At 44.5% G+C, this 17,048-nt stretch overlaps 1 protein-coding gene across 1 annotated transcript in view; it reads right to left on the reverse strand.

Moving 5' to 3' along the window:
- LOC138293808 (venom factor-like) overlaps positions 1 to 17,048 on the reverse strand; it is a 473,276-nt gene that overhangs the window by 330,631 nt on the left and 125,597 nt on the right. Inside the window, exon 10 of the mRNA XM_069233135.1 lies at positions 3,442 to 3,557. Coding sequence (XP_069089236.1) covers positions 3,442 to 3,557 — 116 coding nt within the window. The remainder of the gene's footprint in view (positions 1 to 3,441; positions 3,558 to 17,048) is intronic.

Raw genomic sequence — 17,048 nt, forward strand, 5'->3', positions numbered from 1 at the left:
GGATTATCTTTCAACATAGACAATCTACTGCAGATCTGAAAGGGCGCTACTAAATAGTACTTAGTTGGTGGGATGGAGTGGAAGTATGCCTATTGAATACATGAGCTCTGAACTTTGACGACAAGCATTTCTTTGACGCTCTGTACCTTGCCATGCTCCCATAATTTGATCTGCCCTTACTTGGGGCTGGTGACTTCAACTGCATCCTAAATGGTGCTTTGGATCTCCAACCGTCTGGGCTTGACACCAAGCCACATATGACTGCAGTGCTAGCAGGTGTCATGGAAAGGCTGAAATGCCCAATGATATTTAAATGGGAAGTTAGAGTCTTTTGGAGGACTGAACCTGGTGTCTGGTGCCACCAAGTTATCGTCAATCCTCCTATTTCTGAGAGTTAGTTCTATACAACTAAAAATTCAGGCTATGTGGGGTACATCTTTCAGCACTAAGAATGTCTTCTCGGATGACAGATCTACATCCCCTCACATGATGGTTCCAATGTATGGCTTTGTTTTTTAATGAATCCATTCCTTTATGCGGTGTATCAGAGGGGGGCTTAGGAACATTGACCATGTAGATCTGGGAAGCAGAAGGTCTCCTTGCATTGATGTATTGTGTTAACCTCTGGTTATTGTTGGACTGGCACGAGTTTGTATTCCCTGGCCACCCGTCCCTGTAAGCCCTAAGTAGCTTATAAAGCTTTACAAGCAGTTGGGCTACTTCATCAGGAAAGCTAGTAATAACAAGTGTTAGAAATGGAGTCTATATTTGGCAGAGGTATACACCTTTGTCCAAGTAAGGACCACAATCCTATTCAGGGTAAGTCACAACACAATCCAAATTATCCTGTGCCCACCCCCTGGTAGTTTGGCACTGAGCAGTCAGTCTTAACTTAGAAGGCAATGTGTAAAGTATTTGTGCAATAAATCATACAGTAACACAGTGAAGCCACCACAAAAATACACCACACAGGTTTAGAAAAATAAATAATATTTATCTGAATAAAATAAGGTAAAAACGACAAAGAGTCAATAAGCACAAGTTGAAGTATCACTTTTAAAAGGCTTAAAAGATTCTCAATCCTTAGAAATAAACAGTTTTCTCTTTGTTACTTACAGTACCTGGTATGCGTCAAAAATAACAACGCACAGGGACCGCAGAAAAAATAAGATGTTGCATCGGATTTTCTGACTCGGCACAGATGATGCGTTGTTTCTTTCCAAGCTGCAAGATTTTGCGTCGTTTTTCGGCACTGTCTTGGTTCCTCAGTGTGATGCAGGGTTGTTTCAACACCCAGGGAGGAGGCGTTGAAAATCCTTGACACGCTGGAAGAAGGAATAGGTACTGCATCGATCCGGTAGGCGATGCGTCAAATTTTCCGGCTCAAGGCAGGTGCTGCGTAGAATTTCCAGTCGGGAAGTTGGGGCTGCGTCGTTTCGGATGGCTATGCGGTGATTTCTTGCCTGCAATGCCGGTTAGTGATGATTTCTGCAGGCGTTGCGTCAATTTTCAACGCACAAGGAATTTCTTGAAGAGGTGAAGTCTTTGTTTGCCCAGAGACTGCAGAAAACAGGAGGCAAGCTAAATCCAAGCCCTTGGAGAGCACTTTTGGGGAAGGCAGAGTCCTTTCAGAAAAGTCAGAGACCAGCAGGGCAGCAGTCCTTCTCAGCAAAACAGTCCAGATGAGTCCGTTGGGCAGCCAGGCAGCTCCTCTGAAAGGGTGCAGGTGTAGGTCCAGAAGTATCTGAGTTGGGGGGGTTCAGAGACCCAGTTTATATACCCAAAAATGCCTTTGAAGTGGGGAGACTTCAAAGAGTGGTTTTGAAGTGCACAAGTTCCCTTTTGAGCCTGGTCCTGTCTGTCAGGGTCCCAGTCCGGGTTATCAGTCTATTGTGTGAGGGCAGGCCCCTGGCCTTTGAAATGTAAGTGTCGTTCCCCCACCCTTCCAACCCAGGAAGATCCATTCAGTATGCAGATAAAGAAGATGTGACTGAGTGTTCTGTGTTTGAGGTTGTCTGGGTGAAATGCACAAGGGAGCTGTCAACCAGCACAGATCAGACGTTGATTGGAGACAGGCTGTAAAGCACAGATGGTTTTCAGCGCAGAGTAATGCTCGCTTTTTAAATGTGGCATTTCTAAAATTGTAATATTAAAGCAAACCTCACCAATAAGCAGGATTTTCTATTACCATTCTGGCCATAGTAAAAATGACCTGGTTACACCTTTCAGATCAGAATCTACCTCTCAAAACGTATCTGAGGGCAGTCCTAATGATAGTCTATGAAAGGAGCAGGCCTCACAGTAGTGGACAATGAATTTAGGTGTTTTTCACTACCAGGACATATAAAACACATACACACATGTCTTGCCTTTTACCTACATAGCACCCTGCCCCATGGGTTACCTGGGGCCTACCTTAGGGGTAACGTATATGTAGAAAAAGGGGACTTTAAGGCTTGGTGAGTACTTTTAAATGCCAAGTCGAAGTGGCAGTGAAACTGCACACACAGGCCTTGCAATGGCAGGCCTGAGACATGGTTAAGGGGCTACTTATGTGGGTGGCACAATCAGTGCTGCAGGCCCACTAGTAGCATTTAATTTACAGGCCCTGGGCACATATAGTGCACTTTACTAGGGACTTATAAGTAATATGCCAATTGGGGATGAACCAATGTTACCATGTTTAAAGAAGAGATCGTATGCACTTTAGCACTAGTTAGCAGTGGTAAAGTGCGCAGAGTCCTAAAAACAGGAGGGAGGCAGGCAAAAAGTTGGGGGATGACCATCCGAAGGCTGTCAGATCTAACAACAAGCTATACCAATAAAAGGAAAACCATAACAATACCTAAACGTTTTTTAAAATAATCAGCAACTTTACAAAGGCATTTAATATAATGGAAATGTTACGTACAAATCAAAAGACTACATAGGCTGAATACATTTCAATTTTGCTTCCTTGTTAATGAACAGACACGTTTCACAGAGTAGCAATATTTCATGCAGAGGAAAATCTTTAGCAGTAAATGATATTTTCTCACAAGTAACCTGAATATTTTTGCCTTTAAGAGAGTTATTTTCCCATCCTGTCAGGAAGACTAACCTGAAACATATGGCTTGATTTAGAACTTGGTGGACTGGTTACTCCACCACAAATGTCCACTTTATTACAAGTGCCATAGGATATAATGCACTTCTAGTAAGGGGGGTGGAATATCTGTTGCTTTCGTGGTGGAGTAATTCCGCTTTCAAAATCTAAATCCAGACACAAATATCCAAAGACTGAAACAATTGCCAAAGGCTTATAGAACCCAAATATGAATTATTGAAGAGAAGCTGAAAACAAAACAGAATAAGTAATGTAGTAAATTTCAATACACTAGGACATTTTAGGGAACAAATGGTGTAGTAGATGAAAAGAAGAAACATCAAGGAGAGAGTTACCACACAGGTATAGGTCAGCCCGGGTTTGAAGTATTGTGGTGTATTTGTAAATGCCATTTTGAAGGGAGAATTGACAATTGGAATTCCAGTTTTCTCTGCTTCCACCATCTCACTGCCTGCCATGAGAAAGTAAATAACATACATTTGTTTAGGAGCATTTACTGAACACTAGTACTCACTAAGCAAAGTGTTGTGTCTGAAAATATTATTCCTGCCCACCGGATAGCATAGAAACACGAATTGAATGTCATTTAGGGACAGCAAGGGAATAGCAGCTACCCCTGTCATGTCCTTTGGTATCCCTGGCTCTTTCCGTGTTGCATCTGGTCCCAGATGTCATGAGGGAAACAGCAGATACAGAATGTAAGCAGGACTCTAACAGTGATCTACATTCTACAGTTTCCATTCTTGCTATCCCTTTTGGCTCTCAGCAGAAAGCAGGAGATTCAAGAGCGAAGGATGGAACAAACTATGTCATCAGAAGTCAAAGGGTGCATGATGTCACTTCTTCCACTCCTGTTATTTTGGTGAATCAATGTCCATGGAAACATGCTACTGTGGGCATCTAGCCTGCAGACGGCTCAACAAGTTTGGCACCTGCTCCTGTTATCAACCAAGCCTATCATCCGTCTGAGGTTAAAAAATTATATGCCAAATAGGAACTTATTACAGGTTTCCCAGTGCTCACCACATTGTCTCCCCATGGAGTTACTGATACTAGGGTTACTGTTAATTTGGGTAGAAAAGGGTATTACAGGCAGAATGCTGATGTTTTCCAGAGAAATGATGAATCATCAGGGTATTTGGTAATTCCGGATCCAACTTTCCTAGGTATTCCACACTCCCTCCTCTAGCTTTCAGCAGCTTTACTCTAAACCTTTTACTTCCCAATGAGGCCAATAACTCTGTTACCGACTCCATCGAGTATTCAAGGAACTTTGTAATTGGTCCCTTACTTAGGTTTTCCTGAGATTTACTGTTAATTTATTACAAACTGCTTGGTCATATGAACTGTTTAGTACTAGTCGCAAGCCAATTGACATATGTTCCAAACCATTCCTAGGAGACCCAACCCATGCTTAGCCAGGGTACCTAAGATATACCTGTGTGCCAGTTTGTAATTTAAATCACACAAACCTAACACTAACTGGCTAATATGCACCGATATTGAAATCCTTTTCGCCATGCTGCTTTTGTCCTCAGCTCAGTATCATCCATTTCGACTCACACTAAAGAGTTATCTCACTTATAATATTCATAATTACTCTCCAGGCCCGCGTCAGCAACAGCTTTTTCCAGAGCAACAATCTGGGAAAAGCGTAAAATGCTGTGCTGTAGTCTTCAAATGTCTCCTTGAGATTCCTAAGTGCCAATACTATCATGGCCATAGTACTTTGTACACTGGACATACCCTTTTTGAATCCATTAGGGCTATAGGTTACACTCATGTTTGACAACCTAAATAACGAGATATTCAAAAATCCTTTAGCCAATCTCTTGAGCAGAGCACACAAGATTGGAATACATTTATGACTAGATACATACGTAATTTAACAAATCATATTGATTGACATTTTAACATTTTTTCATACATACATAACAACAAAATACTAGGACAATGAAGGACCAGTGGTGTGGCCACGAATGAAGGATGGAGGTGGGAAGGTGAGATGGACAGATGACCCTCTTTGGAGCTTAACATATAAGGTTGGAGAAGAGACTACTGCAATAAATCAATGTAATTCTCTAGGTATCAAAATGCATACCATTTACCTGTATTTCAAAATATAGGGACAATACTATTCCCCACCACTTAGCATTGAATTATTAGACCATACAACCAGTCTTTTTGAGTTAGTACTGTTTGCCGCTACTATCAAATTTGTGATTTTCGTGTGTTTCTCCATAAGGTGAATCTTTCACTACTCATTCCACTTAAGTGGCACAGTCATCCCTCGGCACCACCATATTGTGAAGTAATGTATTTTAACCATTCCACTTCCAAGATCGAATGCTCAGCTCCCTCCTTATGAAGCTCAATCATAGCTTTTCTCACTGTCTCCAGAATCTCCGTTGTTACCTTGTGACCATATATCCAGCATTGTACTCTATCTACTGATTACTTTTTCTAATTTTTAACACATCAGTTTTTAATAGTCCTGTGTTGTTTGTTTTAATTCAACCTTAAATCAAATCAATCCCAATTTCTACCTATGTGCTCAGTTATTTGAAACAACTCTATGCACAAACTTCTTGACAGAGCCACTCATTCTGGTATTTTGCATTCGAATGTCCTACAACATGCCCTTCTCTACTACAAATGTTGTACTCCAAAGACACAACAATTTCACAATAATTTTTTGATTATTGCTGTGTAGTAAGTCCACTTGCATTGCCGAATGACATCTCTTTACTGAAAATCATCCATCTCTAATACTTTCTTCACAATATCAAGACTCTTTTCATTTCATTCTACTTCTACTTTGACTGTCTACATTAAGGGGCATATATAAGAGCCCATAGCACCTCCTTGCGCCACATTAGCATAATTTTTTTCACACAAATATGGCACAAGGCCAAAAACGCCCTGCCATATTTACAGAGTGGCAGAGTGCTTGCATTGTGCCACTTTGTAACCCCTTGCGCCACATTATGCCTACGCCAGGCATAAACTATGCAAGGGGGGTATTCCTGCACTAGAGGGGTCATAAAAATGGTGCAAACGAATCTATGAGATTCCTTTGCGCCACTTTTATTGGCATTTTGTAATGCCTGATAGTTGCAAGTGTTAAAAAGAGGCTCCCATTGATTACAATGGGCCTCTGGGTGCTTTGCAGGATGAGCGTCATTATTTTTTACGCTAATCCTGCAAAGCACTGGACTAGCGTAAAAAAATGATGACGGTAGTCACCCCAACTACCGCCATGGTGAGCCCTGTTTTAAATACTGCGCTACCATGGCGGTGTTAGGGAGGTGCTAAAGGGCTCAAGAAAAGTAGTGGTGCTCTAGGTGCAGCACCACTTTCCATAAATCTGTCCCCAAGAATTTTAAAGAGTGACTTAAAGGGGACAATAGTCCTCGCAGTAGCATGGCTATTTAGAGCGGGCCTGAGGCAGGGAAGGGGGCAATAGTGTCATTTTTCATGAGGCTATTGATGTACTCTGCAGGAGTAGTGCCAAAATATTGGTGCTACTTCTGCAGAGCACAAAGGGCCCCATTCTAAAGAATGGAATCCCACTTTTAACGCCTTCTCTTGAGCAGGCGTTAAAGGTGCTGTAAAAAATGGCACAAGGAAATTTCATAGATTTCCTTATGCCATTTTTCTGGCTCTCCTAACGGGGAATGCCTCCTTTGCATACATTATTCCTGGCGCAGGCATAATGTAGCGCAAAGGGTTACAGAGTGGTGCAATTCATGCATTGCGCCACCCTGTAAATAAGGCGCGGGGATTTCTGAATTGTTGGGCCACATTAAAGTAAAAAATAATTACGTTAATGTGGTGCAACGTGGTGCTAGGGCATTGTAAATATGGCCCTTAGAGCCTTCCAGTAGTGCCTTACACCATCTAGCTTGTAAACTGCAATTAACCATTTCTTACGTGGCAGTGAGTAGCTAGGGCAAAATAAGAGGAAGTGGTCTACCGTTTCTTTTACCAACAGACAGAAGGGGCAATACTCTGAAGAACAACCTGACTTGTCCCAATTAGAAGTGAATGTTCTTTGGGGTACTGTAGTACATCTAAGTTGCACGTACAAGCATTTTTCTGAAGGAGGATAGATTCTATCCATGTAATCTTCAAATTTAGGTGAGCATTTAGAGTTCAAGAACTGCCCTGTTAGGCTCCCATCTTTATGATCCGCCCAGGTCTGTAGCAAAAAGTTTTCCCAATATACCTTTTTAAGTTTCAGGGTAACAGCCTTAGCAGCTTCTGCCGGCGAATTCCAAATTTCTCCCATTTTAAACAGTTCACACTGCATCTTGATGTTTTCAGCTATGGTGGTGTGAACATTTCTATTGCAGGAGATTAAGGGGCATATTTAAGAGCCCCTAGCGCCACGGGAGCGGTACTAGGAGTGTATTCACAGGTAAATTGAGCAAATCCTTAAAAATGTATTCTCTGCAGCTGTGAGAGCAGATGCATTAGCGTACCCCCATATCTCCTCCCCAAAAATGCCAGCTACTACCGCTGTGGTTCTATAAATTATAAGGGCCAGTGACACCAACTGCCTGCGGTAGCCTTGAGGGCTATTTTGCTCTTCGCAATTTTCTGACCCCAGGTCATAGTGTCAAACATTCTTATTCCTAGATGGTCGAAATGTTTGACCTGTTCTATTGGAGCACCCTCAATTGTCATTTTGGCTCTGAAGAAACTGTGTGGATTAATTTCCATGTATTTCTTTATAAGTGGATTTATTTTCAGGCTCCTTTTTTTACAAACCGCAGCAAAAGAGTTCAATTGCACCCGAAGGCCCATGGGAGTTCTTGAGATAAGTAGATTGTCGTCTGTGAACATCAAGAACGGTACAGGTACTCCAGCTAACTTGGGTGCGTCATAAATACATTCAGATAGACTTTTAACTGCCCCATTTATACAAAGACTAAAAAGTAGTATTGGGGCAAGTACACACCCCTGCTTAACGGGGATCCTATCAGTTAGGTCGCCACCCCTGTTCCACCTCACCTTGGCGTAAGTGTTCGTATGAAGGACTCTTAAAATCCACAGAAGGTCATCAGGTATCCCATAGGCGTCCAGTACACTCCATAAGCTGTCCCTCGGAACCAGGTCAAACGCCAACCTCAGATGTATAAAGGCGGCATATAAATGATCCCTCTTCAGGGTGTCATACTTCCAGCACATTACCATGAAGCGGAAGACCTGGTCAAGGGTATTAATTTTTTTCCTGAATCCTGCCTGGGTATCCTCAAGAATGTTACTGTCAGTAGCCCGTGTTTGAGTCTTGCTAGGACCTGCCCACCAAATCTTTTTTGGCTAATATCCAATAGACTTATAGGTCGATAGTTGGAAGGTGAGCCTCTATTTCCCTTTTTGTAAATAGAGATTATGGCCACGCCAAGTCAAGAAGGTGGCAATTTGCTTCCACATATGATGGCATTACTTAGCAAGTTAAGATAGGGAACCCAAACTTCAGGATATGACAAAAAAAGATTGCCCGGTATGCCATCCAGCCCAGAAGCCTTTTCTTTTTTCATTAATTTTACAGAGGCTGCTGTTTCGGTCAAGGTGAAATGTAAGGCCTCTCTCTTTCCGGTGTCCACTCCCTGTTCTCTATAGTTTGAATTTACTTGCTCACTAGAGAGTTCCTTCTCCCCATTCTCATCCGGTTCAGTTTCTAGGCCCCACGGCCAAGTCTCCTGAAAGAAAATAATATGATGTTGGTGCATAAACTCCCTTCACTTAGGTCAGATAGCTTAGCTCTATTTCCTGCCACATTTCAAGAACGTAGTTTGAGGTAGTGCTGGACCTGGCCCTTTTTGCAGGTTCATCCCCAGACTTTTTGCCTCCTTCCGCCTATTTTTCTGACCTCTTGCTGTTGGCTCTAGGACTCTGAGTGCTTTATCACTGCTGATCAGTGCTAAACTGCAGGTGCTCTCCCTACCAAAGTTGGTAAGATTGGCTTATACCTAATTGGCATATTTAATTCACCTGTAAGTCTCTTGTACAGTGGTATCTCTATATCCAGGACCTGTAAGTTAAATGCTACTAGTGGGCCTGCAGCTCTGTATGTGCCACCAATAAAAGTAGCCTTTCAAACCTGTCTCAGACCTGCTACCGCAGGGCCTGCATGCACAGTTTACTGCCACAGGGACCTTGCATCTAAATTTACTTGCCAGGACCAGAAGTCCCCTTTTACTACATGTAAGTCACCCCTAAGGTAGGCCCTAGCTAGCCCTATGGGCAGGGTGTTATGTATGTAGAAGGCTGGACATGTGCCTGGTTGTGTGGCCTGTAGTGACAGCCTATTTGGGTTTTGACTGCTGTGAATGCTGCCTTCTCATAGGATTGCATTGGAAATGCCCTGCCTTATGTCTAGGGGGTATTGTCTGATTTATGAGGGGTAGCGTAGGCATGTTTGGTATGGTTGTAAAGGTAGTGAGAAATGCTGCTTACTGGTGTAGGTGGAGTTTTTATTATCATTACAGAAATACCACTTCTAGAAAGTGAGCATTTCTCTGTGCTTATGACTCTCGTGTTTTGCAGCTTGACTCCAATCCACGCCTGGACAGAGTGATAGTTGGGCTTTGTGCATGCTTTTCAGACAGCCTGTACACAGGGTGGAGGTGTCACAAAGGTGCATTTTAAATGGTCTTTCTGGGCTGAGAAAAGGGGGAGGCAGGGCACACATGCATCTGTAAAGGCTGTGCCCTGGCCTCACACAAAGGGCTTGTTTACCCCAACTGATGTTTGGAGCCTGTGCTGGAGCAGAGAGGGGGCACACCAAGAACCAGTTGTAACTGGTTGGAACATACTTTACCCTTTGTTAACCCACTGCAAAACTGAGTATAAGTACCGGGGACTTTTCCCACAATTTGGGAGCACCTTGGGAACTTAAACCTGCTTGTAACTGGACACTGAATGCTGCTGGAGGGACTCACCAGGAGCCGCCTTGGACTCCTGCTGCTGTGCTGACCTGTGACCTGCTGGATCACTAGGAGGAACTGCCAACTGCCTGCACCCATCTTGTGCTAGCCTGCTGCTGGGCCCTGCCGCCCTGTGCTCTATCTTGTTGTGTCCCCTATGGACTGGGTGCTGTGCCCCCTGCCATCATCTGCCAAAGCGCAAGAGGAACGACTCACCTTCATTACATAGCGCCTGGAGAATGCTCTGTTTAATTATCTTAAAGCGCCTTACAAGCACTTTTGGCTTTATTTGTTTTGTGCTTGAAAGCGATTGTCTTGCTACTTCGAGAATCACTGCCGCGACCCGGGCATTTAAAATTCCAAGCGCATCAAAGATGAGCTGCCCCAGTACCCCCAGGGCATCACAGAGTGAGGTCCTAGCGTGCCCCCGGGGCGAAGCACATTCCGAGGTGTGCCCCTGGGGCACCAACAGGCCTCACATTTGGCCTGTTCAGCGATGTGGCCCGAGCGGGCTGCAGCTGACTCGTGCACGAGGTCGGGTGCAGGCGAGTTAGCCTTCTGCGGAGAAGGGTGGGGAGGAGGCATCATCCGAGGCTCCCCACCCCACGGGCCCTCATTTCTGCTCCCCAGGACTGGCAGGGAAGAGAGCCTCATCAGAGGCTCCCCGCCCCACCGGGCCCATACTTTTTTTGCTAGAGGTCGCGGGAGGGAGGAAGCCTCATTGGAGGTTCCCTACACCACTCGACCCCTTGTTGCCGGGTGGTTCTGTCCCCCCATGGGAGGGCTGGTCATGGCTCGGGGGGCCCACAGAGGCTCTGTTTGAGATTTAGGGGCATTAAGCTTAAGTCTAATTTGCGACTTTACGTCAGGTCTAAACCTCAACTCCATTGCTATTAGACCTTTCGACATGTTATGGTTCTTGAGCTTCAGCCCTATAAAATCAAATTGAGAGTCATTAATACTGTGGAGGCTGGCATGCATGATGTCATCCCTAATTACAGATTTGCACCCTCTGTTATGACATAGCCCATGATTAGCTTTGTTGACAAATGAATCAGGGTTTCTTTACCTCCCTGCAGCAATTTGGGCATTTTTATCATGTAGATATCATAGGCATTAACAAGTCCCTATTGGATTTAATTTTAATTACATTCCCATACAGGTTCAATACTTTGGCCCTCATCATGACTTTGGCGGTCTTTTTGCAGGACCGTTTACAGATGGAAATCGGACCCCGTCGGCCTGGCCGATGGAGGAAGAGAGGAGGTTCCACTGCCAGCACAGCCACGCCAACAGGACTCTGCCTGCCGTATTACAATGCTTAATACAGCACAGCGGTGTCCTGTACAGCGGTGTGGTGCTGGCCGTGGAAGACACCAGGACCCATCCCCTCCCAACCACCTCGCCGAAACAGGTAAGTGGACCATCTGAAAGGGGGGGTGATGGGTGCATGTGTGTGGCGTGTGGCGTGTGCGTGTATGTGTAACGGAATGGGTGTGGATGTGTGTGTGTGTGTATGTATGTGTGAGTGGAGGGTGTGTTTGTCCAAATGGAAGCAGAGAGGGGGGGGGTGTCAGGGTGCGAGTGTGTGTGTTTGTATGCAAAGGAGTGGTGCTATCTGTCTGAGTGCGATTATGTGTGCGAATGGGGGTGTCTGAATGCGTGTATGTGTGCAAATGGGGGTGTCTGAGTGCATGTATGTGTGCGAATGGGGATGTTTAAGTGCGTGTTTGTGCACAAGCGAGTGGGGGTGTCTGGATGGATGCAGATGAGGGAGGTGCTTGTACAAGTGTGCGGTTGAGAGTATATGTGTACAAGTGTGCGGTTGAGCGGGGGAGGTGTGCATGTATGCATATGCGGAGGGGGGAGTTTGTGAATCTATGCGTGCATGGAGGGGGTGTGCATGAATGCGGAGGGGGTGCATATGTGTGAGTGCAAGTTGGGGTGTGTGTATGACAGTGTGAGAGCAGGTGGGGTGTTTGTATGGATATGTGTGGTTGGGTGGGTGATGTTTGCAAGTGCGTGGAAGGGTGGGGGGTGGATGGAGGTGTGTGGACATGTGGGGGTGCGTGTGCCAATGACAGGAATGTGATTTCTGTTTTTGCCTATTGGTCTGAAATTGGTAAGCATACATGACAATTGAGTGTTGCTATGGCATGAAAGGGTTGGGTTACCAGTCTGTGTTCTTCTGTTGATAGGCCTTGCCCTGGGAGTAGTGAGCAGCAATCAAGCTTTGTGGAAGTTTAGTTCTCAGGTGCTCCTTCAGCTGCTTCACCCAGCTGAAGTGCCATTTGGGAAGGTACTAATGGTGCTTATTGTTGGTATTTGTGGTGCTTTGAAGTGCAATACTTCTAAGTGAGTGTGAAGGTTGGTCTTTTGTAGATTCCTTTGGTTGATACTACCACTGGTTTAGGCATTGGCTGGGCAGCTATATTAAGAAGTGATGGAAGAGGTTTTATGCCTATCTGTTCCTTAGCTGGATAACGTACAATTGATAAATCCAGTAAATCGTCTGTATATTGCTCAGGTTGCAGTTAGAGCTGGTGTGGCAGCAGAGGTGGAGCGCAAGGTCTAGTGGTAGCTCTTTGACTTGCTATAGCATACCATAAGGAGACTCTACTGGGTTTGGACTATTGAAGGAGGTATATGTCCAAGAGTCTCACAAGGGATTGGGTAGGGGGTGATCGAGGCTGGGGTCCAAGATAGATAGGAAGGCACTGGGAGGCACATTGGTGAAAAGAAGATGTGAAGGCGAATGAAAATGGAAGTAGTTTGAAACCCTTGACCAGTTTAACTGATGTTTAGCTGAGGGCTCAGTCACCCACAAATATTGAGGACAAAGCATAAAAACTGCATTTCCCTAGGATTATGCTAATTATTCATTGTACTTCTTCTTTCATTGCATATTTCTTTATTTTCATATTTCTACTATCAATTCACTTCTGCTTCTCTTTTATATTAACTTATTTTACCACTCTGTGCTGACATTCGCCTGCAATGGCTCTGACACTCTTAAATTGCAGTTGTTTCTATTACATTTAGTGTGAATGAATTTAGGGCCTCATTACGACTTCAGTGATCCTTTCACAGGACCGCAGAAGCCGCTGTAGGCAAAAGACCGCCTGTAATGGAGGTCTTTTGCCCATCATATTAGAAGTTTTCCGCTGGGCCAGCGGGCGAAAACAGTGTTTCCGCCCGCTAGCCCAGCGGAAAACTCAACACAACATTGACGCCGGCTCGTAATCGAGTCAGCGGCAATGTTGTGGTGCGTCTGGTGCGACAGCACCCATCGCGCATTTCACTGCCCGTAATTCGGGCAGTGAAATGCGCAATGGGGCTGTCCATGGGGGCCCCTCTCCACCCATGTCAAGTGCATGGGCAGTGCAGAGGCCCCCATAGGGCTCCCGATGCCCCCTTTTCGCCAGCCTTTGCATGACGGTGAGACCGCCATGCATAGGCTGGCGGAAAGGGGACTCGTAATCACCAGGGCAGCGCTGCATGCAGCGCTGCCCTGGCAGATTCCGACCGCCGAGACCACCTGGCTGTCGGCAGGCGGCAACCTGGCGGTGCCGGCGGTCGGACCATGGCACATCTGCCACGGTCATATTAGGGCGGTCAGCAGTGGTCCAACTGCCATCGCGAGTGTGGCCGCCTTGAGACTGCCACACTCATAATGAGGGCCTTAGTTTTTCCAGTAACACTTCTTTCCCAGGAGAAGCAGTTTGAGTATTTTGGTATCCGTGAATACATTTTTCTTTTCCCTTTGCCTGTAATGTGATGTACTTATTGCTTCATTTTCAAGTAATAGAGTTCAAGCTCACACTCAGATTTACATTATATTTCCTTTTGTTTTGACTCCATGGTCCTGATTCCAAGCGTGGAAGAAAATTTTGATTTCCCACACAAACATGGATTTGCACTGAATCAGAATACTAAGTGGGGTGACGATTACAACACAATCCATTTTACCCCATAATAGATTTCAGACGGGTAAATGTGCCAAACTGTATTTGGGATAAAGGTGAGGTTAAACACCAACACCTGTGGATATCGGTGCAATAAATACAGAACCTGCATGTTATGTCTCATTTGCCCTTCAAACCTACGAAGAGGAGGCAGTTATCTCACCTAGTAAATACAACATCTCAGGCTATTGGCATTTAGTGGACCACATCCTGTTTCAGTACATAATCAAGGTCTATATATTGTATTTCAATATCCTTTAATTTTAAATCTTGAATAACTAAATCATCTCTTGCAATACGTGCATTATGTTTCTTTAATTCAAACTCTGTGGCTAAACCTCATCTTCATTCATGATATTCTCTGCTTCTGTATTGATTACCTCTATGACAGTTAACTCTTGGTATTTTTCTACTATATTTCAGAAATGTGCAGCTTTATCAAATGTAATCCTCTCACTACTATCAGTTTTATTTCACTCAGTTAATCACACATTGTTCATTTATTATCTGCAGCCTAGATGCTCTGGCTTCACCTAATATTGCATTCTTGCTCCACTTTTTCAGCCACCTGTTTTTCCATCTTTCATTGACATTTATTCCATAACTGTTTTTCTCTGTCAAACAGTCTATTTTTAAGTATCAACCAGGTTCTGACGCTTATGTTCTTACCATGTAATGTTCTTACTGCTGCATACTCTGCACCCGATTCACAAAGGTAAACTTAGACCAAAAGTCTAAGTTTAGACTTTTGGTCTAAACGCAGACCAAAAGTGTAACTTTACTCGTAGTAAAGTCACACTTTTGGTCTAAGTTTAGACTTTTGGTCTAAACTAAGACAAAAGTGTGAACTTAGACCAAAAGTCTAAATTTACTACAAGTAAAGTTAGACTTTAGGTCTAAACTTAGACTTTTGGTCTAAGTTTACCTTTGTGAATCAGGCCCTCTGTTCATAAGTAGAGGCAGGATGTACTATGGGGGTTATTCTAACTTTGGAGAAGTGTTAATCCGTCCCAAAAGTGACGGTAAAGTGACGGATATACTACCAGCCGTATTACGAGTTCCATAGGATATAATGGACTCGTAATACGGCTGGTGGTAAATCCGTCACTTTTCCGTCACTTTTGGGACGGATTAACACCTCCTCCAAAGTTAGAATAACCCCCTATGTGATTTAACAGCCACAAGCTCTGCAAACCCCTACATTACAGGGTTGGTGACATCTAAATCACTTTTAGTTAAATGTCAAATCCATTTGTGATTCAGAAAAGTTTTTCCGAATTGAAAAATAAGTTCAGATTTCATTCTGATTCACACTTTGGAAGATGCATGTTTTGGGTGTTTTGGGATCTCCTTCTAAATAATTGCAAATCAGTAATAGATGTATCAATGATTTGCAATTGCAATTTTGATCGCAAACCAGTTAGATGTTACCGTCTTCCAAGTTACAGTTGAAGCTGATTTGCAAAGGGGAAAAAGTCCTCTGTGGAATCCTTCCCCTTTGGAAGTCAGGGTGGCTACTTTGGAAGGAGTAGGTAGAGGTCCAAGGGACCACTGCCATCTCTTGCTGAAGGTTTTCAAAAACATAAACATTTTTTAAACAAGCACTGGCAAAGCCAATAGGTCTAGCCTCTGCAAGTTTTTTAGTCATGTTGTACAGCAGTGTGACTGCTGTTCAGCATGGCTAAAAGTTAGTAGAGTGTGGTGGGGTAGATTGGATTGCGGCAGTTTGGGGCAGATTGGAGTGGTGTAGACTGGGGTAGAGAGGAGTCGGGGTAGAGTGGCACAGAATGGAGTGCGATGGATTGGGGTAGATTGAATTGCGGTAGATTTGGGTGGAGTAGGATAGATTGGGGTAGATTGGAATGGAGTAGATTAGGGTAGATCAGAGTGCTGTAAATTGGAATAGGGTAGATCATGGTACATTGGAGAAGAGTGGAATGGGATATATTGGGGTAGGTTAGAGTGGAGTGGGGTAGACTGGAGAAGAGTGGAGGAGGGTGGATTTCAGGTAGATTGGAATGGAGTGGAGTAGACTGCTGTGGGTAGATTTGGTGTATTATAGTCGGGTAGATTGGAATGGAGTGATGGTAGATTGGGGTCGTCTGGAATGGGGTAGATTGCAGTGGAATGGAGTAGTTTGGGGAGTGGAGTAGATTGGAGGGTGTTGGGTCGGTGGGGATGGTGTGGGGTAGATTGGAGTGGGGTAGATTGTGATGGGTGGGGTACATGTGAGTGAAATAGATTGGGGAAGTGTGGGGTACGCTGTGGTGGGGTAGATTGAAGTGGAGGAGTTGGGAAGATTGAATTGGGGTCAATGTGGATGGAGCAGGGTAGATTACGGTAGGGTGGAGTAGAATGGGGAAGAGTGGAGAATAGTGGATTGGGATGGATTGGAGTGGGGTAAATTGGCGTGGGGTAGATTAGAGTAGGGTAGACTGGTGTGGAGTTGGATGGATTGGAGACCAGAGGAGTAGATTGTAGTGGAGTATAGTAGATTAGGGTGAAGTGTGGTAGGGGTGGATTGGAGTGGGGTAGATTATAGTAGAGTGGATTGGAGTGGAGTGGAGTGGGGTAGATTGGAATGGAGTGGGGTAGATTGAGGTGGGTTAGTTTAAAGTGGGGTAGTTTAGATTGGAGTAGTTTGAGTGGAGTGGGATAGAGTAGTGTGGGGTATATAGGGATGGAGTTGGTAGACTGGAATGGGGTGGAGTGGGGTAGATTGGGTTAGGTGGGGTAGATTAGAGTGGAGTGGGGTAAATTGGAGTGGAGTGGGGTAAGTGGTGTGGAGTGGAGGGAGATAGAGCGGATGGCTTGGTATGTCTTGGCATGAGTGGTGTATATTGGAGAGGCGTGGAGTCACATGATGTATCATAGAGTGGAGCGGCATAGAATGGAGTCGTATGGCACAGAGGGGAAGGGCATAGTGTGAAGTGTAGTGATGTAGTATGGACTATATATGCACACTGTCATTACAGACAACACATGCTCAATTGAAATTACTATTATACTTGCACCGAAAGACGGTTTTACTGCACACAAATG

Source organism: Pleurodeles waltl, chromosome 4_2 (assembly GCF_031143425.1).
Source record: "Pleurodeles waltl isolate 20211129_DDA chromosome 4_2, aPleWal1.hap1.20221129, whole genome shotgun sequence".
Classification (NCBI taxonomy): domain Eukaryota; kingdom Metazoa; phylum Chordata; class Amphibia; order Caudata; family Salamandridae; genus Pleurodeles; species Pleurodeles waltl.